At 42.7% G+C, this 27,479-nt stretch overlaps 1 protein-coding gene across 3 annotated transcripts in view; it reads right to left on the minus strand.

Moving 5' to 3' along the window:
• Window positions 1-1,080: 1,080 nt before the first annotated feature.
• The window catches only part of smoc1 (SPARC related modular calcium binding 1), a 243,621-nt gene continuing 217,222 nt past the window's right edge, over window positions 1,081-27,479 (minus strand). For 2 of the 3 annotated variants that reach the window (XM_060828350.1, XM_060828348.1), the window contains exons 11-13: window positions 21,364-21,608; window positions 13,610-13,663; window positions 1,081-1,658 (exon numbers count right to left, since the gene is read on the minus strand). In XM_060828350.1, coding sequence (XP_060684333.1) covers window positions 1,642-1,658; window positions 13,610-13,663; window positions 21,364-21,608 — 316 coding nt within the window. In that variant the 3' untranslated portion in view covers window positions 1,081-1,641. The remainder of the gene's footprint in view (window positions 1,659-13,609; window positions 13,664-21,363; window positions 21,609-27,479) is intronic. The other variant, XM_060828349.1, reaches the window with a different exon arrangement.

Consider the following 27,479-nt stretch of genomic DNA (forward strand, 5'->3'; position numbering starts at 1 on the left):
CTGTGAGGACAGACACAAAGAACTGATTTGATCTCTCGATTTCCTGTTAAAGAATCTTCTGTCTCAGCCTGTAACAGATCCACATTTACCTTTGCTAGTCTTTTCCTTTCAGCGTACTCTTTACATTCCATGTTTTGTAATAGTTGCTATTTTAATTAACTATTTTCTCTCTCCCTCTCAGCATTATTTTCTTGGTCCTCCTTTCTAAAAAAAATTCTAGAAATTCTAAAACTATTGCAATCAAATGCCCACCCCTCTGCATTTTTAGGCAAATTCATAAGCCTTTTCCTTTGATCAAATGCAATATTTGACTTCCCAGGTCATTCCTTACTTTTTCTTTTGTTAGGTGCTTTTACCTTTAAGGAACATGGGTCAGGACATACCCAGGGCAGTGATGGCAGTATCTGGCATATTACCTGTAAGGTATTACTCCATGATTGTGATTATGTCAGGCAGTTGTTTGACTAGTCTGAGAGACAGCTCTCCCAATTTCGGCACAAGCCCCCAGATGTTACTGAAGAAGGTCGACAGGGCTGGGTTTGCCATTTCCAGTGATGAGACTGATCCTGGATGGTCTATTGGTTTCTGGAATCTCAAGAACCCTGAAAGATTGAAACATCCACTATCTCTACAACTTATGAAACTCTACTGTTCAGACCATCATGTCCTGGAACCACTTAATCCCACAAATTCCTCCAGGACTGATTTCCTTAAAAACCTTATTCTCAGTTGACTTTTGATTGTCCACAATATCTGGAATGTTGCGATGTATTAGTCTGGGCCTCTAAAATACTAAGCCAGTGATTAGCCACTTCGGATGTAGGTTTGCTTGCTGAGCTGAAAGGTTCACTTCCTCCCTGGTCCTACTTTGTAGTCTGATTTCGAGGAAGGGATGAGACAAATTGAAAATTCTTCACAGGCCATCAAGCTTATTTCTTCAAAATTGAACCATTTTGGCTTTTTTTTAAAGTCTGTTTAACTCTGTAGGAAAGGAGCACATGGATAAACAAATAATCAAAACAACAAACAACTTCCTCATTCTATAGTTTTATTAGTAAATCAGTAATGCACTGTGTTGGAAAACATTATGCATTTTATTTGTAATGGAAAGGAAAAGCCATAAGATTGAATATTTTTTTTGTAAGCTTTGACATCTACAAGACATTGCTTCAATTAGCCATTGGAGAAGAGCTCTCTTCCATTCTAACAGTCTTTTTCACTAGTCGTACTTTGTTCCTCAGGTTGTGACTAAAGTTAGCAACAAAGGATCTGTCAATGAAAAGCCTGTTGATTACAGAAACCACACATACATTGTATGTGATTAAGGACAAGGGCAGCACTAAATGCCACAGATGCAGTGATGCAACCAACTGTACACCAGAACTGTACAATTAAATATCTCCTCAAGTTTTGTTCTGTCCAAACCACTAAGGTTCAACTTTTTTCAAACAAAAAAAATCAGTAGCTGTTTAGAAACTTGCATCGTTCTTCTATAATCAATCTATAATGGTATACAATTTTTTTTTAAAAGTGCAAACTTTTGGCGACACTTCTTGCATTCAGGATATTGCCATTTCATCGTGCCCACTTATAGAAGCACTGGTTTTATTCACTGTCTCCCCTCAAGGCTCCACTTATCCTTCACACTAAACGTCCTACTACAAAGAGAAATGAGAATGCATTAGTGTTCAGTTTAGCCAAGAATAACTTCTCAGATTGTTAATGTCGTTCACCTTCAACTTAACTGTGAAAAGAGCAATTAGTAAGCAACTGGACAATTTTCAGTGTATCTAGAGCTCTCAGAAACAAACTAATGCCTTTACATTTAACGTATGACATGCCAGTCAATGACCTCATCATCTCTAAAATTTGGCATGAAATAGAGACTTATACTTATATAGTACTTTTCACAGTCTCTAGATGGTTCGAATCACTTCACAGCCAATCAAATGCTTTTTAAAGCTAACATAGTAACTCATTTGCACTCAACAAACTCCCAGAAACAGCAATGCGATGTTGCCCCGATGATCTGTTTGTTTGTGACACAGATTGAGGCATAAATATTGACCTGGCCATTGGGATTAACTTCCCTACATACGGCAGCTCAACTCAAAAGAGTGTGAATGGAACTTTAACATCAACCTAAGAGGAATCAGTTATGACATCTCCTCTGAGAAATGGCTCCTCTGAGACAGCAGCCAAGTGTCAGATCATGGTGCTCAAACCTAGGAGTGGGACTTGAACTCAAAACCCCGTGATACAGAGGCAAGCATGCTACCCACTAAGCCACAGCCCAAAATGGAAAAAGGGAGGAAAACCTTAACCCAAGAAGGAACCATTTACTTTGTAGTGAGGACATTCTGGCTTATGTAAAATAGGAACTAAAGCTTTAACCTAATGTAATATACTTGATCTTTTCACTTGCATTACAGTAGCTCTATCTTTTGATTACATGGTTCGACTTCCATTTCAGATTTAAGACCAACGGGAAGTCTTAACATTGAACCTAATAGCCGTGCTTACAACAGTTGAAAAGGTGTTAAATGTTAATAGTGTCATACAGCATAGAAACCGACCCTTCAGTACAACTAGTCTATGTCCAAGTTTCCCAAACTAAACTAGTCCCACTTGCCTGCGTCTGGCCAATATCCTGCTGAACTTTTCCAATTCATGTATTTGTTCAAATGTCTTTTAAATATTGTAACTGTACCTGCATCTACTACTTCTTCAGGCAGTTTATTCCACAAATGAACATCCCTCTGTGTGAAAATTTTGCCCATCGGGTCTCTTTTAAATTGTTCTCCTCTCAACTTAAAAATAAGTTCCCTAGCTTTGAACGGCCCCTGAAATAGAAGGTCATTGCAGGGTGACAGCCAAAAAAGAAGTGAATTAATTTTCCTGATATCTTGCATCTCCCAAGATCAATGAGATATGCAACTTTACATGCAGACTGGTTAGAATACCCTTAAGAACTTGTAGACAAGAACAGGTAAGACCATAAGGGATAGAAGAACTAGGCCATTCAGTCCATCAAATCTGCAAGCCATTCAATGAGATCATGGCTGATCTGACAATCTTCAGCTCCACGTTCTTGCCTTTCCCTGTAAACCTTGATTTCCTCGGTTGATCACAGCCTTGAATACACTTAACGACCCAATCTCGCCAGCTGTCTGCTGTAAAGAATACCACAACCCTCTGATGGAAGAAATTCCTCATCTCTGGCTTAAATGGGTGACTCCTTACTCTGAGATTTTACCTCTGGTTCTAGACTCTTCCCACAAGGGGGAACAGCCTGTCTGCATCTGCCCTGTCGAGTCTCCTAAGAATCCTGGATTTTTCAGTGAGGTCTCCTCTCAGCCTTCTAAACTCCAATGTGTACAGGGGCAACTTCATTCCATAATAAACAGTCTCCCCATGCCTGCTATCAACTGAGTGAGCTGTCCCTGAATTACATCCAGTACGAGCCCATCTTTCCCTAGGTACTGGGCCCGAAACTGTTCACAGTATTCAAGCTGCAGTCTGGCAAGTGCCTTGTCTAGTTTTAAAAAAAAACCCTACACTTATACTCCAACCCCTTTGAAATAAAAGTCAATCACTGATCTCATCCAGGAAATTCCTGAATGAAGCCATCACCCGCATATATTTTGCTTAAAACAATGTTTGGAAATAGGGGTAGCAGCACACCCTGTGAGCAGCCCGAATGGCCACTTGTTGGTCGCTGAAAAACTGGTAGCACAGCTGGCATTGGGCAGGAGCATATTTTGACAGATCGGATTGGATCCAGATGGTTCGGCAGAGGGGAACCTCTGAGAAATGTTGGGTAATGAGTAAATTGTACCCTGTAGAAGCATAGCAGGGAATCGTTTTCTAATCTATGCCATACTTTTCCTTTTAGACAATGGCAGCTGAGCGTAATAAAATAAATATGCAGTGAATAAAACATCTTGTCAGAAGCAATTATTTTCATGTTTCACTTCCCCAGACACCTGACTCTGGGGAAGTTGGAAAGCAGATAAAATGCCACCAGCCATTCTAATTTAACATTATCATCACTGTTCAATGGTACATAGCATACTGGTGTTTCTTTCTCATGTTTGTGAAATGGGAGAGAAAGGGTCCATTTGATAGTTGAGCTCAGCAGCGGTAGTCAGGATTGAGATGTTCTGAACCGCCTTTGGCTAGAATTCCTGCTGAGGTTTCCACCATCATTACCGCCAGTCTTCAGCCAATGAGGTTTACACACTGAGGTGCGATATCATGGAATGTAGCCCAGTACATTGGACGAACCCTCATGGCATTCCAGAGGCTCGGAATACTGCGGGGGATAACTCACCTCATAGCTCCCCAAAGCAGCAGTGTGTACTATCTGCAGGATGCACTGCAGAAATACACTAAAGGTCCTCAGGCTGCACTTTCTGAACCTACAACCACTTCCATCTCTAAGGATGAGAGCAGCAAATACATGGGAACATCACCAGCTGCAAGTCCTCCTCCAAGCCACTACCTCCTGACTTGGAAACATGTCGCCGTTCCTTCACTATCGCTGGGTCAAAATCCTAGAATTCCCACCCTAAGGGCATAGTGGGTCAACCCACAGCAGGTGGACTGCAGCGGTTAAGGAAGGCAGCTCACCACCACCTTCTCAAGGGCAACTGGAATGGGCAATAAAACGTAAGCCAACCAGCAATGCCCACATTCCACCAGTGAATTAAAAAATAGAATTAGCACTGAAGACTTGGGCACCAGAGCAAAGTGAGCCACTCAGCCAGGCTGATCCTGTCCAGCAACAACACTGACACCCACTTTTCAATATAGAAAATGGAGCAGAGAGCTCCTTTCCACATTAAGTTACCACACCATCTGACTCCTCTCAATCCTCAATACAGTGACTAATGGAATCGTCAACAGTGCTATCAAGCTGTTCCAACTCCCCGATAACTTCATCGCCAATTCTCAGACTGGGTTCTACCAGGACCACTCAACTCCAGATGTCACCACAACCTTAGTCCACATGTGGACAAAAGTGCTGAATTCGAGAAGTGAAGTGAAAGTGACTACTCTTGACGTCAGGGGAGAATTTGACCAACTGTGACGACATTGAGAACCTTTGTAAGATTGACCCACGGGGACTCAGGGAAATTCTCTACTGGTTTGAGTCTGGTACAATGGAGGAATGTTGTGGATATTGGAGACCAATGATCCCACATCCAGGTCATCGCTGCAGGAATTCCTCAGGGTAGTGTCCTAGGCTCAATTATCTTCAGTAGCTTTATGAATGACCTTGCTTCTACCATAATGTCAGAACTGCAGATGTTCACTGATGATTGAACAATATTGAGCATCATTTGTGACTCCACAGCTGGTGAAGCAGTTTCTGCCTGCACTGATCAAGACATAGACAACATTTAGTTTTGGTTAGAAATGTGGCAGGTCCAGCAGCATCAGAAGAGTTGGCTGGCTTCAAGACAGGGTTCTGATCTGAAACATCAATTCCCATTCTCCTCTGATGCTGCTTGACCTGCCGCGCTCCTATATAATGTTACACTACTAAGTTTGATATCTAAGGATAACCGAGCTGACTTAACCTTGATTTATCTTTGAGTACCTTCCACTTAATTGAATGCAAGTATGAAATGATCTGAGTAATTTTGAATTCAACTCTACAGGAAGAAACCTGTCTTGAGCTGTACCACAAAAAGAGATGGTAACTCAATTGCTCAACAAAAAGTCCCAACTGATATGGAAGTTCCTTTGGGCGTGTGTAAAAGCAGCTAATAAAGTACTGCCCAAGATAACATTTCTGTTCTCATTTTCTGTCATAGTTCATTCTTAAACTGGCGCCTTTCCTGACCTACTTGTTCATCTCGGGTTTTAATACTTTGCTCTTAATGAACCATATTTACACTCACTCTCCTTAGCTGTGGATTTGTTGTGGCTAAATAAAACTCAAAGGATCTGGAGGGGGGCTTGAGATTGCAGTACAGTTGGATATTTTTATCTCCAATGTAACTAAAGTATCAGCATGGCCATGTGTAGAGGAGGTATTCCAATCTCCTTTGAGGCAAGTTAAGAGTTAACCACATGGCTATGGGTGTGGTATCATGTAGGCCAGGCCAGGTAAGGATAGCAATTTCCTTCCCTAAAGGACATGAGCAAACCAGATTGGGTTTTTCCAACAGCAGATTTGTGGTCATCATTAGACTCTTAATTCCAGATTTTTATCAAATTCAAATTCCACCGTCCGCCATGGTGGGTTTCGGAACTGGGTCCCCAGCTCATTACCTGGGTCTGTGGATTGATAGTCCGGTGATAATATCACTAGGCCATTGCCTCCACATATTCATGTGAGGATGGGTCCAGCAGGAGGTGGGGCGGGGACACAATATGTAAAATGTCAACCTCATAGGTCCAATACATCATTTATGTTTTCTTCAATCATTCAGCTTATGACGGGTCTCAACATTTGACTAGCAATATATTCAGTGTTAAGCTAATAATTTTCCTTCACAAAGATGCAGTGATTTCTGAAATAAGAGATAGAGCCGATAAGAATACACCCAGTGCTTAAATAAACTTCAGACAGAATTGACTATTAATTGAAATACTTACACTTCAAAACGTCACTGAAATATTTAACCTTTAACTCTAGAATCTGATATCTTTAAACAAATGGCATTTTTACTTTATTCATAAACCTTGGTGAGCATGTTTTCTTATCAAATTGATGGGTATGAATCATGGAAGTGGATCATACATGTATTGACACTCCGGCCTGGATATTCATTCCAGGGACAAGTCAGGTAATTTATTCAGCATTATTGATCCACCTCCTGCCTGGCACTGCCCACCTCACGCATGGTGGGGAGATGGAGACAGACTGGAGTCCAGACCTCGGCCTCTGGAAACAACATGGAGACAGGAATGGAGGTGGATATTTCCTAAGGCAGTTGATGCACTGGGGCAATGGACCAGTCATATAAATGAGTGTCTGGCACCCGAACCATCACCCCTACTAACCTTCCAAAACCCTAACACCCTTCCCCACACCAATCTCCTTCTATAATTCCCATGTCTCCTTCAAAATTTCTCATCAATTGTGTAAGTGTACCTACAACAAATGGACTGCAGCAGCTCAAGAAGGAGGTACATTGCCTTCCCCAAATAGGGATGTGAATAAAAAAAACCCTAGCCTTTCATGACTACACACTAGTGACAGACTCATCAGTCCAATGGTAACACTTGAAAGTTTTCAAGATGCTCATAAAACTGTCAAAATAAATAATCATCCATCCAAACCCTCTTCAAAATATTTAATGTCATTCAGAGCTCATAAAACAGTCACAAATCAAAGCTCATAGTCAGTGCTTTATAATAGACAAAATCTACCAGTGAGCCCTGATAAAAAGAGTACTTGTCTTGATCAAGATGCTATTTATTACCTGATAATAATTAGGTACAAGCTACATGAGTGAGTTAGATATGTTCATTATTCACTCAATCACAGGATGTGGTGATTGCAGACTAAGCCAGCACTTATTGCCTATCTCTAACTATCGTAGAGAAGGGGGCAGTGAGCTGCCTTCTTTAACTACTGAAGTCATGTGGTGAGGTATATCCATAGTACTGTTAAGAACAGAGTTTCAGCTCTCAAATGAACCTTTCACTGCAGCCCATAGATGGTACACACTACTGCCACTACAGCGGTGAAGGAACTGAGTTTGGAAGGGGTTGGATAAGGTATCTGAATCCAGAATGTTGCTGTGTTGTGGATGGTGTCAAACCTCCTAAGTGTTGATGGAGCAGCGCTCATCCAGTTAAATGGAGAACATTCCATCACACTCCGGCTGCGAACCTTTTAGATAGTGAACACGCTTTGAGAGACATACAGCAAGTTACCTGTCACTCTATTCCCAGCCCCTGACTGACTCTTGTAGCCCACAATCTCAATGTTACAAGTCTATTTTTGGTCAATGGTAATGCCCAGTATGTTGACAATGGAAGAATTCAGCAAAAGTAATGCCATTAAATGCCACGGGAGGGGGTTATGGATGCATTCTTCCTTTTTGGAAATTGCACTGCATGGCACTTGCTATGAAGACTATGGCATAGGTCTTCACTTGACAAAATCCTACGAGTCCTGATGAAGGGCTTTTGCCCGATACGTTGGTTTTCCTGCTCCTCGGATGCTGCCTGACCAGCTGTGCTTTTCCAGCACCACTCTAATGTAGATTCTGATTTCCAGCATCTGCAGTCCTCATCTTTGCCTAAGATCCTACATGTTTTACTTTTCCTAACCAAAGTTCTTATGGCATCATTAGATTGTATGGGGATTAACGTAGCCTCCAGTATTAAATCTCTCAGAACCATTATCTTATCTAATAATGCTCAGGTTGAGAATTGCTGCTGCTTCATTTTAACCCAGACAACAAATGTTGACAGAGAAAGGTGTCTTGGTGATAGCACAATTAGGTTTCTGTTAGAGCTGAACTGATCATAAGGGAGGTCCTTTGGAAATAGTGATTAAAACTTGAGCAAAATCATGCTGTTGGGCTCAACCAAACTGGCAACCATTTCTTGGAGGAGCCTTTAACAGTTATTTAAAAGCAGAAAGTGGGACAAGTACAGTTGTTTTTCTTCTGTCAAGAATTGACATGTTAATGTCAGGTTAACAGGTTTGTAGGGAAGGTTGGATCACAATTCCACATGACATGAACTTGACAGGCAATGAATTAAATAGTTGGAGGTCAATTTACAGGTCAGAAAAGCATTGCACATGGCTGCCCTTGCCCTGGGGACAAGAAGAATAATAATAACAAATACATTTTGGAAGTCAGAAGCTCTTCATTTCTGAATTTCAACTGCTTTTCTTTCCTTTCTCCTACTTTCAAAATATATTTTCTGCAATCTTTAGGTTTAGACTGCTCGGAAATGTTTGGGTCTTGCGCAAAAGCCGTGAATTTTCTGCATCGGATTAAGTACTCCTGTCTGGGGTCATAGTACAGTTTTCCTCCTTCATAAGCCATGGAGCATAACTCCATAATTGTGTGAGAGCAGCGATTCATTGTGCAAAAGACAAAGGAAGTGGTTAAGAAGGCAATTGGGATATTGTCCTTCATTGCTAGAGGGGTGGTGTTTAAAAACAGGGAGGTTATGTTGCAGGCATATAGGGTGCTGGTGAGGCCACACGAGGGGTACCATGTACAGTTATAGTCTCCTTATTTGAGAAAGGATGTACTGGCACTGGAGGAAGTTTACTTGGTTGATTCCAGAGTTAAGAGGGTTGGTTCATGAGGAGAGATTGAGTAGACCAGGACCATATTCATTGGAAGTTAGAAGAATGATGGGGGATCTTATAGAAATATACAAAATTATGAATGGAGTAGATTAGACAGGAGCAGGGAGGTTGTTTCCACTGGTGGGTGAAACTGGAAACCATAGCCTCAAAATAATGGGGATCAGATTTAGGATTGAGTTTAGGAGCAACTTCTTCACGTAAAGGGTTGTGGAATTCCATGCCTAGTGGAGCAGTTAAGACTACCTCATTGAATGCTTTTAGGGCAAGGATAGATAACGTTTTGAACAGTAAATGAATTAAAGGTTTATGATGAGCAGGCATGTAAGTGGAACTGAGTCCATGAAAAGGATGGCAGAGCAAGCTCGACGGGCCAGATGGTCCTAGTTCTTATGTTCTCATAATTGTTCTTTGCAGGAGCAATTGAAAGTTGATCCCACAGACTGGACTCAATTTGCATTGCCTGTATTTACTTTGTGACCGCAATCATTGTTTTCCTTTATACTTTTTCGGGATGTGGACATCACCGTCCCTAAGTGCCCTTGAACTCACTGGCTCATAAGGCCCTTTGGGATGGGGGTTAGGATTCAACTGCATTGTTGCAAGCTTGGAGTCAACTGTAGGCCAGATAGTTTAAGGACAGCAGATTTCTTTCCCTAAAGGGTATTCACATACCTGATGGTTTTCCACAACAATTGGTGATAATTGTAACTTTTGGGCAAACTTCCAGATTTATGAAGTGAATTTAAATTCTGCCATTTAGAGTGGGGGGATTTGAACTCTTTTCCCTAGAACATTAACTTGTGCCTCTGGATTAGTAGTTCAGTGATATTACACAGTAATGCTCCCGCAATAAAGTTAATCACGTTCCACTCGAACTAAACCACTCACTTTGGCAAATTATTTGATGAACCAACAACTTTCATTTAACATCACTGCTTGCTGTCTGTAATGTTTTGTTAAATTGATGCCACATCTTTTACTCCCTGAACATTAAATAACTTAACTGAATTTCATAACTTTCACTGATCCTTTTGTCATTTTGATGGCTTACTACAGCTTTAATTCATTTGTTAGAATGGAATGCCAAAACAGTATGCAATACTCTGCAGTCTCATGTAAAAATGAGTCTGCTGTAAAAATGTACCTTTAACTCTTTGGCCTATGCTTCTAGTTATAAACTTGAAGTGCCGTATCCTACAAGGCTAAGAATCAAGAGCTAGAAAGTGAGTTGAGGTTGGATGGCTACTTGTCAACTAACAAGGACACAACAGGCTGAATGGCCTCTTCCCACACTGTAAATTTCTATGCTAAAATCCAGAGATGTCACTGCTGTTTATTTTGTGGCTTTATCAACCAGAATGCTCTGGGGGCTTACTTGGAAATGGGTGCAGGAATCAGGTTGCACAATTAAAACACACACATACCTTAAAACAAAGGCATTATTCCAACTTTCCATTACCCGCTTACTTAAGTTACCAGTGCAACGCCAGCAAGTGATAACTATACTACACACAGGAGATGGGAGCAAACGAAGTGTGCAAGAGCAATTAATTGAGTTTTGTGAGCCATACCCCATGACTCACTCCTTCAGGCTTTTCCCTGCTTGGTTAGTGCTCTCTGTATTCATGTTTGTCAGAGTCACCAGCCATTCCATCAGCTGGTATCTCTTATAGGCCATCCTTTGACTTGTTATGCCTGCTGGAATGAACACATAACTGTGGCTGGAACACTATAGCTTTCTTCACATTCTTGCTGGACTGAGGGAGTGGAATCTCTTTTGACCAGGAATGGACGAGCTATATGAACAGAGTGGCTACAGGAGCAGATCAGAGGTTAAGGATACTGCAGCAGATAACTCACCTCCTCTCTCTCTCCCCAAAGCCTGACCACCATCTACAAGGCACAAGTCAGGAGTGTGGTGGAATACTCCCCACTGGCTGGAAAGGCATAGTTCCAACAACGTTTAAGAAGTTTGACACCATCCAGGACAAAGCAGCCCACTTAACTGTCACCACATCCACAAATATCTATTCCATCCACCACCATTGCTCAGTCACAGCAGTGTCTACTATCTACAAGATGCAATGCAGAAATTCATCAATGCTGCTTAGGCAGCATCTTCCAAAATCATGAAGGACAAGGGCAGCAGATACACGGGAACACCACTGCCTGGAAGTTACCCCCCAAATCACTCACCATCCTGATAGTGTCGTTGAGTTAAAATTATGGCAACAGCATTGAGGGTCTAACTACAGCGTGTAGATTGTAGTGGCTCAAGATGGCAACTCACCACCACATTCTCAAGGGCAACTAGGAATGGGTAATAAATAGTGGTGCAGCCAGCAATGCCCATATCCCACAAGTGAATCAAAAATAACAACGGCAAATGGTGCTTTACGTAGATGGAACTTGAAACATAAAACACACAGAGTGGATGATCATCAGCAAGTGTGAAAAAGCATTTGCCTGTGACTGCATGGTGACGTTTGGCAGGACATGTGAGTGTTGAAGAGTTGAAAGTTTCAATAGTTGAAACCACCCTTCTGTAACACATCCGTAGGGCGGAGTTTGCAACACCTTGCCCAGTGTTGGGCGCTCTTCCTCTCAGAGAACACTAATACATTGTCCTGAGGAAGGGTCACCAGACCTGAAACGTTAACTTTGATTTCTCTTCACAGATGCTGCCAGACCTGTTGTGACCTTTTCCAGCAACTCCCGCTTTTGTTTCTGATACATCATTATTTTTTTCAAAAAAGTAATCACTCGGGCATTTAAAATGTCAAATTAAGTGAAGAAGTTGGGAAATGAACTGGCCATTTGCCTCTTTGTTATTGCAAAAGGTGACTGCCTCGTCTGGTATACCGTCAAAAGTGATTCACTGGAACTACCCAGAGAAAAGCGAAATGAGCTAAACCAATGTACATTAGACACAACCCAAGTATAAAAAAAAATCTAAAGTCCAGAATAACAGAGCTGAGTGTATTGGACGATATAACTGGGCAGGGAATAATGATGGAGGAGAATCCCAACTATTACTACTGCAATCTGCTCCATCTCCACTCTCTGAGCCCTGACTTTTCAGTCATCACATCCGACTCATTAGAACTTTTGCCCAAAAGCACAGTTCTTCATCATCCTACTCCCTGCATTGATAAGTCTTCCAAACACACCACTTGTTGATCCTGTTTATTAATCTCTCGTCTTTGCACATTGCCTTCACCTCTGGCTCACTGGTCCCCACCCAGTGGAGTGATGTTCAGTTGTTCTCTGTCATTCACACAAGTCTCCTTATAGCAAAATCAGCTATAAGAACATGATAAGACACAGGAGCAGAAATTAGGCCATTCAGCCCATTGAGTCTGCTCCGCCATTCAATCATGACTGATAAGTTTCTCAAACGATCCTCCCCACAACCCTTGCTTCCCTTGACATACAAGAATCTATCTATCTCCATCCTAAATATACTCAATGACCTGGCCTCCACAGCCTTCTGTGGCAGTGAATTCCATAGATTCACCAATCTCTGGCTGAGGAAGTTTCTTCTCATCTCTGTTCTGAAAGGTCTTCCGTTTATTCTAAGGCTGTGCCCTCAGGTGCTAGTCTCTCTGACCAATGGGAACATCTTCCCAACTATAGTGCACTGCACACCATGCACAGTTGATATTAAAGTATTTGCACATACCAGGTCCACCGCTCACAACTCTAAAATGGCCAATTTTCTGAGGGGTGACAAAGATAATGCTTAAAAGGCACTGCGACACTCTCGTTGAAGAGTGGCAGTGAAGGTAAGCAAATCCTGCACTGCGGATCCTGCTAGCCTGTTTCACCCACTGGGTCGAGAATGGGTCAGTCACAAATGTACAGTCACGGCAGAAGCCTGCTCCCCTGAGTAGACATGGTCCTTGAATTGGGGGACAGTCGGCCATGATGTCTCAACATGCTCTGAAACTTTCTTTCTCGTGACACATACCCTACTGGCACAAGCTTTCCCATCTTCCTTGCCAAGCATTGCCCACAAACAAACAGCTGGACTTTCATTTTTTCCTCTTCAGAAATTTAACAGGCCTACAGCCTCCAGCCGTGCCGAGGGAATTAGCGGGAACAGCACGTTCCTGAGCCCACCTCTCCGGAGAGGAGTGTGTTTCGAATGTGGGAAAAGAAAATAACCATTTTGCTTTTGATTGGGAGGATTCAACATCACCTCATTCACCAGCTGCACCTGTCAATCACCCACCTACCCCTCAACCCCGCCCCCTGGTGGGGTTAGAGCCACGTCTGTGATAGCTACAAACCGTGAGAGAAGCTAAGCCTTACTGAAAGGGTTCGTTCCTTGTCTTCTTCCATTTGAGAGGCCACTCGCACTGCTACCTGCAAAAAAAAGGTGGAAAGGTCAAAGGTTAACTTCATCACCCTGACAATAACAGAGAAATGTAAGCAGTCTGGATTGACGACCAGAGAGGAGTGCAACCAAAGCTGCGGCTCCATGGATCACCAGCTTACCGTCACACACTGTTAGACGCACACAGGTAAAGGAGAAAGTGAGGACTGCAGATGCTGGAGAGCCAGAATTGGGAAGGGCAGCGCTAGATAAAGCACAACAGCTCAGGTGGCATCTGAGGAGCAGGAGAGTCGATGTTTCGGCCATGAGCCCTTCATCAGGAGTGTGAGGGTCACGTGAAAAGGTCAGCTGAGGAAGACACTGAAGCCCAATAGGAGAACAGCGAAAAGAAAAAAAAGTGCAAAAAAGCAACCGAAAAAATTGAGGGCCTCTGGGGGAGGGGAGTAAATTATTATGACAGCTCACATGTTCGAAACAGAATAAAGGAGGCTGTGGTCATTCTGAGGTTGTAGACAGAGGTGAGACTTTTCGCCCACCAATGAACAAACTGTTTGAACTGATTGATGGATTGACACAATAAAGGGACCAAATGAAGGGCACTGCTCGTCCCTGGTCACTCGGGTGTTTCCTTTCTTCCTGATGGTGGAATATAAATAAAGATTTACACACTTGTTGTTCTTCACCGTGTCCTACACCTGCACATAAACTACATGGGTGCAGGGGAGAAAATAAAAAAAATTTAAAAAACACAAGAAAAAACCAGAACTATCAGAGGATCTGTTAACTCTGAGAAAAAGGAAGGACCAAATGTGCCAACCACCAAGTTCCTGCTCAATTTTATTCCATGCAATTATTTATGAAACCTACAAGTGCCCGGTAAGATCCGCAGCTTAGTAATATCTTTGCAATAGCCAAAACTGTATGTATTGCTGAAAGAAAATACTTTTGCACTTTAGAACATAGAACATAGAAAAATACAGCGCAGTACAGGCCCTTTGGCCCTCGATGTTGCGCCGATCCAAGCCCAGCTAACCTACACTAGCCCACTATCCTCCATATGCCTATCCAATGCAATCTAGATGATGTGCAATCTCTTACTGAACATTGTTGCAGCTGTAGGTAACACAACATGTGAAGTGTTTAATCGTCCTGTTCCTGGCTTTCTCAAAGACTGGGCCTTTATTTTCAACACTTCCATCCAGAACCAGCTGGCAACATTTAGGATTTGATTATTTTGTTTCATTCGGCATATTATTTGGGTGACAAACAATAGAATGGTCTGATAGAGGAATAGGAGCATAAATCTGATCCTGGATTGGGAATTCCAGGTGAAGAGCCAAGGACCATAGGAGCACGGAAAGTGGGGGAAATAATGTGGAGCAGATGACCAGATTAATTCGGGATAACACTTCGTTGATTTCTTTCGGAAGCCTGACAGACATGTTGTCTTTTGGAGTGGAGGACATTATGTCGAAACACAAGCTGCCCTCCCAGGTGGATGGCAAAAGATACTGTGGCGCCACTTGGAAGAAGTACTGCGTCCAGTTCTGGTCATCCTGTTTGAGGAAGAGTGGAGAGAGTTCAGCAGAGATTTCCCAGGATGTTGCTGGGAATGGAAGGATTGACTTTTAAGGAGAGATTGGATAGCCTGGGACTTTTATCAGAGGAGCACAGGAGCTTGAAGGGTGACCTTACAGAGGTTTATAAAATCATAACAGGTACAGATCAGGTGAATGATATATGTCTTTTTCCCAGGGTGAGGAATTTTCAAGACTAGGGGATTTATTTTTAAGGTAAGAAAGATTTGAAAAAGACATGAGGGACAAATATTTTCCACAGTGAGTGATTCGTGTGCGGAATGAACTTCCAGGGAAAGTGGTGGATGTAAGTACAATTACAACATTTAAAAGACATTTAGGTAAGTACATGAATAAGACATGTTTGGAGGGATGTGGACCAAGCGCAGGCAGGTGGGACTAGTTTAGTTTGGAATTATGGTCTGCACGGACTGGTTGGACAAAAGTATCTGTTTCCATGCTGTATGACTCTGTAAGTGAAGAATTATGCCTGATATCCTAGCCAATATTTATCGCTCAATCAATTAAGCAACAGATTCAGTGCTCTTTTATCACATGTTCATGGGATTTTGCTGTGCACAAACAGAATGCGCATGAATCACACAATGCCTACACTTCGGAAATATCTCATTGTCTGCAAAGCACCCTGCGTGAGGGTGTAGAAGGGTGGGTTAATAAATTTGCAGATGATACTCAGGTCGGTGGAGTTGTGGATGGTGACGAAGAATGTTGTAGGTTACAGAGAGACATAGATAAGCTGCAGAGCTGGGCTGAGAGGTGGCAAATGGAGTTTAATGCAGACAAGTGTGAGGTGATTCGCTTTGGTCGGAGTAACCGGAATGCAAAGTACTGGGCTAATGGTAAGATTTTTGGTAGTGTAGATGAGCAGAGAGATCTCGGTGTCCATGCACACAGATCCTTGATAGTTGCCACCCAGGTTGACAGTGTCATTAAGAAGGCACACAGTGTTTTAGCTTTTATTAATAGAGGGATCGAGTTCCTGAACCATGAGGTTATCCTGCAGCTGTACAAAACTCTGGTACGGCCGCACTTGAAGTATTGTATACAGTTGTGGTCACCACATTATAAGAAGGATGTGGAAGCTTTGGAAAGGGTGCAGAGGAGATTTACTGGGATGTTGCCTGGTATGAAGGGGAGGTCTTACGAGGAAAGGCTGAGGGACTTGAGGCTGTTTTCATTAGAGAGAAGGTTGAGAGGTGACTTCATAGAGACATATAAGATAATCAGAGGGTTAGATAGGGTGGACAGGGAGAGCCTTTTTCCAAGGATGGTGATGGCGAGCACAAGGGGGCATAGCTTTAAATTGAGGGGTGATAGATATAGGACAGATGTCAGAGGTAGTTTCTTTACTCAGAGAGTAGTAAGGGTATGGAATGCTTTGCCTACAATGGTAGTAGATTCGCTAACTTTAAGTGCATTTAAGTCGTCATTGGACAAGCATATGGACGTACATGGAATAGTGTAGGTGGGATGGGCTTCAGATTGGTATGACAGGTCGGCACAACATCTAGGGCCGAAGGACCTGCACTGTGCTGTAATGTTCTTTGGTCTATGTAATGAGATTATTAAAAAGTGCAACATAATTGTTTTGTGTTTGTGAGAAGAATGAAAAGCTGAGGGAAGTACGGTCACGGAAAGGACAGGGTGGGATAGGATATTGATTTGATCTTAACCCAGTGAGAATGTACAATGAGTGAAGGCAAAACATCTCCTTAAAGATCTGCAGTAGACCTGAAGAAATTGTCGTTAGAGGCAGATCTTTCTTTAACTAAGTCCCAACACGACCTTTTTCTTTCATCTGCAATTAAGACTTTCCATCTGCTTTCACTGATCAGTGCACAAGCTGTACCCACTACTGAGACGGCTTGTAATAAAAGCCTGAAGATTTACTTGCTTGGAAATTGGAATCGGGATGAACTCCTGTCTCCACTTTACCATCTGCTGCTCAAATGTGCCAGCCTCAACTACGACGGTGAAATTTAGTTAGCATCGCACCCTTCCACCACAAGTTAAGGAACAAAGAAAATTGCTGAAGGAATGTCTAAATAAAGCCAAATCATTTCTGAGGCCAGGAATCCAGTGTTTGCAATAGTGTTCTGTTTCTCCGTAAAAATCACAGAGCCCTTTATTTTAAACCGAAACATTTTGCACAAATCAAAGTAGTCTACTGTATTCAAAGGTGTCTCCGTGGCAAAAGAATGTCATGTAGTTTTGTAAAATCCCTCCAGTGTGGAAGCAGGCCATTCAGTCCATTGAGTCCACACTGGCCATATGAAATACATCCCACCCAGACCCACCTCATCCTTGTAATTCCCATGGCTTACACACCTAACCTACACATCTCTGGACACTGAGGGCAATTTAGCATGGCCAATCCGTCTCACCTTTTGACTGTGGGAGGAAACCAGAGCACCCAGAGGAAACCCACGCAGACACAGGGAGAATGTGCAAACTCCACACAGATAGTCACCCAAAGGTAGAATCAGTCCCTGGTCCCCAACACTGTGAGGCAGCAGTGCTAATGACTGAGCCACTATGATGTCCCTTGTGGTCCATTTATAGCCCTTGACCATTTGGTTATCTACTAAATCTGTCTTGTATGTAGTGTGTTCATAAACTTTGAAATGCCTTTTAATGAAACATTTTGGATTCTATGATCTCTCTATTTGTGGGAAAACAAGTAAGTTTGTGAAAGGAGGGAAGACTGCTGACCAACCTGACCATAGCTCAATTTATGGACCACTTTGCCATGCCAGTAGTCGTAAGGTGGGCAGTTTTCAAAGCAAGTTGATGAGAAGGTAAAAGTTCAAGATTAAAGTGCGAAGGGGAATTCTTTTCCTACATGTAGATCAAATCAGATTCTAAATTACTCTGGATTACTGGCCAACCAAATTCTTCACTTGCAAATTCTCATCCTTGCATTCAAATATGTCCATGGCTTTTTATTCTCCTCTCTTTATAATGTTGTCCAACTCTACAGTGCTTCGAGATTTCCTCACTAGTATAATTCTAGCCTCTTGAGCATTCATAATTATAATTGTTTCACTGTTGATAACAGTGCCTTGAATTGCTTAGACCCCAAGCTCCACAATATATGCTCTACTCCATTTAATCTCATCCTTTAATGCCTGCTAAAAAGGGTTTGGATCATCTCAACTAATATCACCTTTGCGGCCATATTTTGTTTTATAATGTTCGAACAAAGCACCTTGGTACATTTCATTCAGTTAACGCACAACATAAATATATGTTGTTGTTATCATTGTTGTTTGGAACCCTCAAATACTTGTATTTTTTTTAGGACAGCTGCATCAATATTGTACTTTATTAAATATAAAAATGTCATGCCTTATTTCCATTGTTCTGACATTTCCCCGTATTTCTGCACTCCACATCGTTCCTCTCTCGAAAGTTCTGGCTCATGCTGACACACATAGATACACAGGTGACAGCAACCTTACTGGAGTTGAGGAAAGCAACAAAAGACTGTTTGATAGTCTGGATAATTTGGCCAGAGTCAGTCAAAGGTAAGCCCAGCCAAATCCAGTTCTGACCCCATTCCCCCAGTTTTCAAGCAGTTTTCTGACCCCTTTCAAATGGCATGTCTGTTTGTGCTGCAACAATAGGGAGCAGCACTTCCTGCACATGCTCATTGTCAGCATCAGCTGCTGCATTAATAGAAATAAATTGGCTTGACACAGACTAACAAGCAGTCTTTCACCAGTTGCAAGTCTTGTGTGTGCTTTAGCCATCATTAACTGTTCCCGTTTCATTTTTTTGAGGATACAGTGAGTAATGATGGATTTACAATCAGGAAACATCAGACAAGTTGAATTCCTAACTTCCAATGTGCTCACAGACTCTGGGGAAACTGTAATTCTTTTTTGGTTTAAAAATTGCCAAAGTAGTATTCTGAATAAAAAGAAACATATTATCTCATTTAGGATTTAAAACAAAACTTTGCTATTAAAAAATAAAATAAAACAGAAGTGCTGTGGAGTCTCGGCTGGCCCAGTGTTATCTGTGGGGAGAACCACAGAATTGGAAATAAAATTGATGGTTTTTTACAATTCCAGATGAGAAGTAGCTCCAATGCAGTCACTGATTTACCAGATTTTAGTCTAACCAAAAAGCTGGAGGCTAAGAGCTGAGAAGTTTGGTTCCTTGACTGATTTACTAGAGGATAAGTGTCTCCTGCAGAATTGCACCCCAGGAAGAGATTGTCCATAGCAAGGAGGAATGGAAACTTACTCAGTGGCCAAATTACACCCAAATTACAGCACAACTTCATCAAAGACACGATGGCAGAATTCAAACACCATCGGGTCACTGTCTGCGTGGGGTTCCACATTGTCTGCGTGGGTTTGCTCTGGGTGCTCTAGTTTCCTCCCACAGAACAAAGATGTGCAGGTTAGGTGGAATGGCCATGGGAGATGCAGAGTTACAGAGATAGGGTTGAGGGGGTGGGAGGGAGGTGGGAGACTGTGGGCCGGGTTGGGATGCTTTTCAATGAGCCAAATGACCTGCATCCACACTGTAGGGATTCTATGAAAGAGAAAAGTATAACTGCCTGAAAATCAATTGCTTACCCTTTAAAAACCCAAGCAACAATTCAAAGGCAAATGATACTGAAGGGAAATCAATGTGAAGGCAACACGTTGTCTCCAAAATGCAAGAACAGAGAAATTAAAATGAGGTAAGGAAGAAATTGTACTAACGAATGCATCAAACGTTCTTTGTCAAAGAACTTTGAAGGATTATGTGAAGAAAACAATGATCTGTTATTAATAAAATCTCCATTGCTGAATGTGGTGTGACCAAGTGATGCGGTGGTGGATTCCACCTGCCACATTGAATTAATAAGGCCCTCACTATATTGGATGAAAGAACTTTGGAAAGTCAAACTATCAATGATAGGGAAATCAAACATGAATTGGGATAGACAGAGAAATACATGCATAAATCAGACACATTTCTTCTGTTACTTGTTGTCTAAGGTTATTAGTCCTTTACTATTAAAGATGAAAGCTGTAAGCATCATCAGAGAGTGAATGGGGCAGTACGTGATGTCCCTCCATCTCAGTCCCACAGCAGGACCTAATGGTGTATTGCCTCCTTTTGTAAAATGCTTTATTTAGAGACACATAAAGGAAAGCACATCAATTCATCACCTCCCTGCCATCCTTATCAACTGCTGAATTCTTTCTTCCGAGTTTCCCCAGTGCAACCAATGCCTCAAGATTGAGGGCATCATTGGCAAGACCAGCGTTTATTGGTTATTGTGCTTCCTGTCCTTGAGAAGGTGGTGTTGAGCTAGCTTACTGAACTGCTGCAACCCATGTGGTGAAGGGACACCCACTGTGCTGTTAGAATGGGAGTTCAAGCTTTTTGGCCCAGGGACCACAAAAAAGAATGGCAATATATTCAAAGTCAGAAGTTCTATCATATTTTTGAATGGAGCTGCTGTCAGATGTAGCTGTAGCCTACATTGTTGCACAATTGACAATGATTCAGCTTGCAATGTGAGTGGGGCAGTAAAGTATTGGCAAAATCTGTTAACAAACTGAAAATGGACTCAACTGAGGTGTTTCACACACGGTGCTTTTTAATTGATTAGGCAGGGGAACCTCAAACTGGCAGTATTCCCTGTTCCACTTTGGTTTTCTGATTCCTTTACATGTCCTGAAGTTTGTGAGCTTTACAGCATATTTGGGAGGGGAAAGGAGATTTCCTCTGTCCTTTCAACCAAAGTTCTTTGCTGTCCATGCAAGGCTTGCAGAGAACTCATCAAGACAGGATCCATGTATACTTTCACACAGAGCATTATAGGATAATGAAATGGAAGGCTTTAGATATTCTAAAACCTTCATAAGAAGCAACTTAGCTAAACAATGTCTTTAGGTTCAATAAACTGTTTGGAAATTAATGAGACAGTACAGCCACTGCAGGGGAGGAGGGAGAAAGACTGGAGAAAGAGAAATTTGTTTCAGGTAAAATGCCATTTTTTTCCCATTCAGTTAAAATGTAATTCAGTTACATTAAATATTCTGCCAAAATTGAAAGTTCCAAAAGTAATGTGTCTCTGTCTAACCCGCAGTGTTTTATTTGTCATTTTTTAAATAGTGACTTGCCTCCTTCTTTCACTCCTAAGCATCCTTTCAGCTCGTGCAATGAAATGGTTTTATCTTCGTTCAAGTCACAGTAATCGGTGAATTTCCGCCCACATTTCTTTGGCTTGGCTTTCTTCCTCAAGAAGCGTTTGAATGGCTTCATTTCCTTCTTGTGGATGTTGTTGCTGCCGTTCTTATCCAGTTGACCAAAGTACCAGTGTACGACGCGTTCCTCCAGTGTGTGGTTTGGATCGGGCTCAGGAAACCTGCATGGGGAACACAAGAGCTCCATCAGTTGTGACTGCCATCCAGCACCATGAATAAACACAAGCTGAAACACTTGGTGAGCGTCCTGATTGCTTCTCACTGACAAGGGACAATGACCTTTGTCTGGTTTCAGCTTCAGTAACACACACACACACACACACACACACACACACACACACACACACACACACACACACACACACACACACACACAACAAACAAGCACGATACAACAGTATCATAAAACAAGAGATGTGCTGGTGCCAACTACCATTTGGCAATCTGTGCTTATTTGTGAAGCAACCTGGAGGAAAGCTTTGATAGACTGAATAAAAATCCCAAAAGAACTGCGGATGCTGGAAATCAGAAACTGGAACAGAAATTGCTGGAAAATCTCAGGAGGCCTGGCAGCATCTGCGGAGAGAAATCAGAGTTAACGTTTTGGGTTTGGTGACTCTTCCTTAGAACTGATGGTAGCTAGGAAAAATGCTTTTTGTTTAATGCAGAAGATAGAATGGGGGAGGGAGTAAGGACTAAATGATAGGTGGAGATAGAGCCTAAAGTGAGAGAGAAACAGTTGGAGAGGCAAAGGAGACGATAACAATCAGTGTGGGGGGGCATGAGTAGCTGTTAAAAGGGAATATTAGTGGCTAATAATGGGTTGTGTCTAATAGCAGCTCATGTGATAACCAGGCCCGGTGCGTTTGTGCACGAGTGTGCATGTGCACTTGTGCGTGAGTGTGGAGAACTTAGGAAAGATGCTCATGTCATAAATTTGTTGAACTCGATATTGAGTCCAGGTCCACCAGTCAACACTTGACTTCTCCAATGTAGAGGAGACTACACTGTGAGCAGCAAATACAGTAGACTAGATTGTGTGAAGTGCACATAAATTGCTGCTTCACCTGGAAGGTGTATTTGGGACCTTGGATTCAGAGGAGGGGCATTAAATGGGCAGGGGAAGGCACCTTGGGGGTGCGTTTGGAGTGAAAGAGGAGTGGACCAGGATGTCCCAGAGGGAACGACCCTTGCAGAAGGCTGACAACTGAAGGAAGGGGAACATGTGTCTGCTGGTGACATCCCAATGGACGTGGTGGAAATGACAGTTAATGAACCTCTGGATGTGCTTCTGGGGGTGGGGATGACCTTCAAAGTGTTCACTTTTTTCCTTAACTGAGCATTCCCTGGCACTGTAGTTGGCAGGACCCTGACCCATCTCCCACATTTCAGCCCTCACCCCCTCTCATCTCTCCCATAACAGTGAAAGGGTTCCCCCTTTGACCTCACCCACTGTACCAAAAGAAGCACATCCAGAGGACCATTAGCTGCCATTTCTGCCCTGCCCAGCAAGATACCACCATCAGACACATCTTCCCCTCCATTCCCTTGTCAGTATTCCATAAGGACTGTTCCCTCCAGGACACCCTGCTATTACACACTACCCATTGGCAGTCACTAACAGTCCCCATTCACAGCCATTCATTCTCCGAGCTGACCATTAGCCACTCCTTTTACTGTCCAATTCTTTCTCTCTCTGGTTCTGTTTTTCTGGTTTTGTTTGGGCTTTAACAGCCTATTTGCCACTTAACAGGGAGGAATAATTCCTGATGCCAGCAACTTGTCAAAATGAAGGTTTCAGGTACTGGAAGCCATTGCTTAATCTTAAAATCTGGGGTTGGAGATGATTGAGGTGAATACCCTGCAAAATAGCATGTTTTAACGAACAGAAGAAGTGAATGAATTTATATCAGGGTTTTAGCATCCTTGGGGATGCACCCAAAGCACCTACAGTCAATGAATTAATTTTGAATTGCAGGCATTACAGTGACGGAGGGAAATACCACGGTACCAATTTGGTCTTAGCAAGGAGGTAAATGACCAGCTAATCTGTTTTGGTGGGTTTGCTGAGGGATGAATTTTGGTCAAGTCTGAGAGAAACCACTGTCCTTCTTTGAATAGCTAATGCAGGCGCAAGCCAGGCATGCAGGTAAAACAGGAACAGGTAATCCATGACACATTGCCTCATTTTCCCGAAGGCAGCTGACTGCCCTCTGCCCGCATGATTGGCACCACTTTCACAAGCATCCACTCCCTCCACCCTGACACTCAACAGCAGCAATGTGTACTATCTACAAGATGCACAACAGAGATTCACCAAAGATCCTCAGGCAGCACCTTCCAATCCCATGACCTCTTCCACCTAGAAGGACAAGGGCAGCCGATACATGGGAACACCAGGTAATTGCAGGTAAGAAGCAAGTGCACAAATAAAGATGATGATTCAAACATTTTTTACAAGAGTTTTTTGCAAGTTTCCCTCTAAGCCACTCATCACCCTGACATGGAAATATGTCACTGTTCCTGCACTGTCGCTGGGTCAAAATCCTGGAATGTCCTCCCTCATGGCATTGCGGTTCACAGCAAGTGGACGGAAGTGGTTCAAAAAGGCAGCTCTCTGTCACCTTCTCAAGGGCACCTAGATACAGCCAATAGGTGCTGGCCAACCAGCCAAGCCCACATGCCACAAGTGAATGAAAAAAGGTTGAAATGTTCAAAGCCATCCGGAGTTTAGATAGAATCGTGAGAGAGAAACTGGCAGCTGGTGGTGAAGTAATTCAGAGACACTTGCTAGTTTTCTGAGGCCACAGATAAGAATTTAATCATGGCAGATGGTAAAATTTAAATGAAACTTTTTTCTAACCTGGAATTGAAAGTTACTTTCAAGTTTACCACGACACTGGCCATCATCGATTGTCGCAGAAACCTATCTGTGACAATAATGTCCTTTAAGGAAGGAAATTTGCCATCCTTAAGGGGTCTGGCCTACATGTGACTCTGAACTGTTCTAGAGGGATTGGCAGTAAATGTTGGCTGTGGCACAGACTCCTAAATCCCCTGAATAAATAACAAAGAAACTGTCCCCATTGATAGGACACCAAAAACCAAAGGACACTGATTTAATGCAATTAGCAAAACAAAGCAACATTACTTAAGGAAAAGCCTTTGTACCAGCAAGTCACAGCGAACTGGAAAATACTGCCCGAGAGTGTGGTGGAAGCAGATTCCATTGTAACTTCTAAAATGGAATTGGATCATTATTTGATGAGAAAATAATTGCAGGGGTACACGTAAAAGGCAGAGGAGAATTGGTTTACACAGGTAAGAAACGCTTGTTACAGACACATTTTGTGCTGTAACCATTCTACAAACAGAGAGAAGATTTTCCAAAAATGTTTTTTTTATTTAGCTGTCCATAAGGGAAGCCATTGGATTGACAACACCTCATATTTACTGGCTACTATTTGTGAATTAGCAACAGTGCATTGGTGCGCGCGTGCACACACACACAGAGACACACATATAGTTTCACATACATATGCAGTCTCTCACGTACAGACACTCACAGTCACACACACACATACACAGGCACAGGTATACACATTAATATACAGATGCACAACCAGGATTTAAATGAGGCCATTTTTGAGCCGGGCCTTCAACCCTTGTGTCCGTGAAATCAACTCCACATACCTTTAAGGTTTAACAGTCTAAAGTGGCCAATCTCACACAAAGTGAATCCTTCTGGAAGGGAGAACTAGATAATGTATGAATTTGTTTGGGATGGAGGTCACAGTAAATGGGGTACTATTATATTAATGCTGGTCTCCAGCATGTGCTGAGAGTCCATCATTCATGAAATGGGGTTACTGTCAGGATGGTTGGCCTGTCATTGGGCTACAAGCACCCACAATGGTGGCACTGCGTTGCTGTAAGTAACCCCCTCACCTTGAGTAAACAGTGCCCCGCTACTGCTCATGCAAGTTTCTGTTCCTGCAGGATTCCATTATTCCAAAACTCTCCTGGCGAATGCACCCTTCCACCCTGCATAAAGTTCAGTTCACCCTAGTTTCTGCTGTCCTTGTCCTTAGTGGTAACGAGCTCCATTCAACTTTCCCCCAAGTTCAATGACCTACGTTGACACCTGATCTGGCAACAGCTCAATGTAAATTCTCACCATTGTTTTCAAATCCCTCCATGCCCACACTACACACCATCTCTGTAGCTTCCTTCAGCGCATACAACGTCCCAAGATATTTATGCTCCTCTAACTCTGCATTTGTCATTTCCCTTATTGTACCAACCTTCAGCTACTTGGGGGTAACATTCAGGAATCTGCTCCCTAAATCTCCCTGTCTTCCACTTCCTTAAGTAACTTTAAAGCTACGGCTTCAACCAAGTTTTTTGATCATCTCTTGTGTTGGCTCTTCAGGCCTGTTGTTAATTTTTATCTGATTAACCTCCAGTGCATCTTACAATAAAGAAGGTGCCACATTCATAAAAGTTTAAGTTGCGAGAAAAGGGCAATTTGGCCTTTTGGTGTTTCTGAGGGCAGCTCATCATGGAGAAAGCAACTATCGGCTATGGGCCACACTCTCACAGCTGAACACTGTCTCAAACATGCTTCTGTAAGATTAATTCCACTCACTGAAGTGAGCAGAGCCATGAGTAGAGATTAAAACTGACTACAAGCTCATATGAAAAGCTGACAGTCACCTGATGTCTCGGAATGGCTAAATATATTGTGAGCACTGCCAATGGTACATGATGTAGCTTTCAGCTGAAATGTAAGATTGAACCTTTCTCCACCTGAGATTATTCGGTCAGATTTTCCTTCCGACGTAAACGGAGGCTAACAGGACATGCTGCTGTAGTTCCTCTACAAATAGAAGAAGAACTGCAGATAAGAGTCATAGAGATGTACAGCTTGGAAACAGACCCTTCGGTCCAACCTGTCCATGCCAACCAGATATCCCAACCCAATCTAGTCCCACCTGCCAGCACCCGGCCCATATCCCTCCAAACCCTTCCTATTCATATACCCATCCAGATGCCTTTTAAATATTGCAATTGTACCAGCCTCCACCACTTCCTCTGGCAGCTCATTCCATACCCAGACCATCCTCTGCATGAAAACATTGCCCCTTAGGTCTATTTTATATCTTTCCTCTCTCACCCTAAACCTATGCCCCTCTAGTTCTGGACTCCGATACCCCTTAGAAAAGACTTTGCCTATTTACCCTATCCATGCCCCTCATAATGTTGTAAACCTCTATAAGGTCTCCCCTCAGCCTCCGACGCTCCAGGGAAAAAAGCCCCAGCCTGTTCAGCCTCTCCCTATAGCTCAATTCCTCCAACCCTGGCAACATCCTTGTAAGTCTTTTCTGAACCCTTTCAAGTTTCACAATATCTTTCTGATAGGAAGGAGACCAGAATTGCATGCAATATTCCAACAGTGGCCTAACCAATGTCCTGTACAGCCGCAACATGACCTACCAACTCCTGTACTCAATACTCTGGCCAATAAAGGAAGGCATACCAAATGCCTCCTTCACTATCCTATCTACCTGCGACTCCACTTTCAAGGAATTATGAACCTAAACTCCAAGGTCGCTTTGTTCAGCAACACTCCCTAGGACCTTACCAATATGTATATAAGCCCTGCTAAGATTTACTTTCCCAAAATGCAGCACCTCGCATTTATCTGAATTAAACTCCATCTGCCACTTCTCAACCCATTGGTCCATCTGGTCCAGATCCTGTTGTAATCTGAGGTAACCTTCTTCGCTGTCCACTACACCTCCACTTTTGGTGTCATCTGCAAACTTACTAACTATACCTCCTATGCTCGCATCCAAATCATTTATGTAAATGACAAAAAGTAGAGGGCCCAGCACCGATCCTTGCGGCACTCCACTCGTCACAGGCCTCCAGTCTGAAAAACAACCCTCCACCACCACCCTCTGTCTTCTACCTTTGAGCCAGTTCTGTATCCAAATGGCTAGTTCTTCCTGTATTCCATGAGATCTAAC

This window comes from Hemiscyllium ocellatum, chromosome 8 (genome assembly GCF_020745735.1).
Source record: "Hemiscyllium ocellatum isolate sHemOce1 chromosome 8, sHemOce1.pat.X.cur, whole genome shotgun sequence".
In the NCBI taxonomy this organism is placed as follows: Eukaryota; Metazoa; Chordata; class Chondrichthyes; order Orectolobiformes; family Hemiscylliidae; genus Hemiscyllium; species Hemiscyllium ocellatum.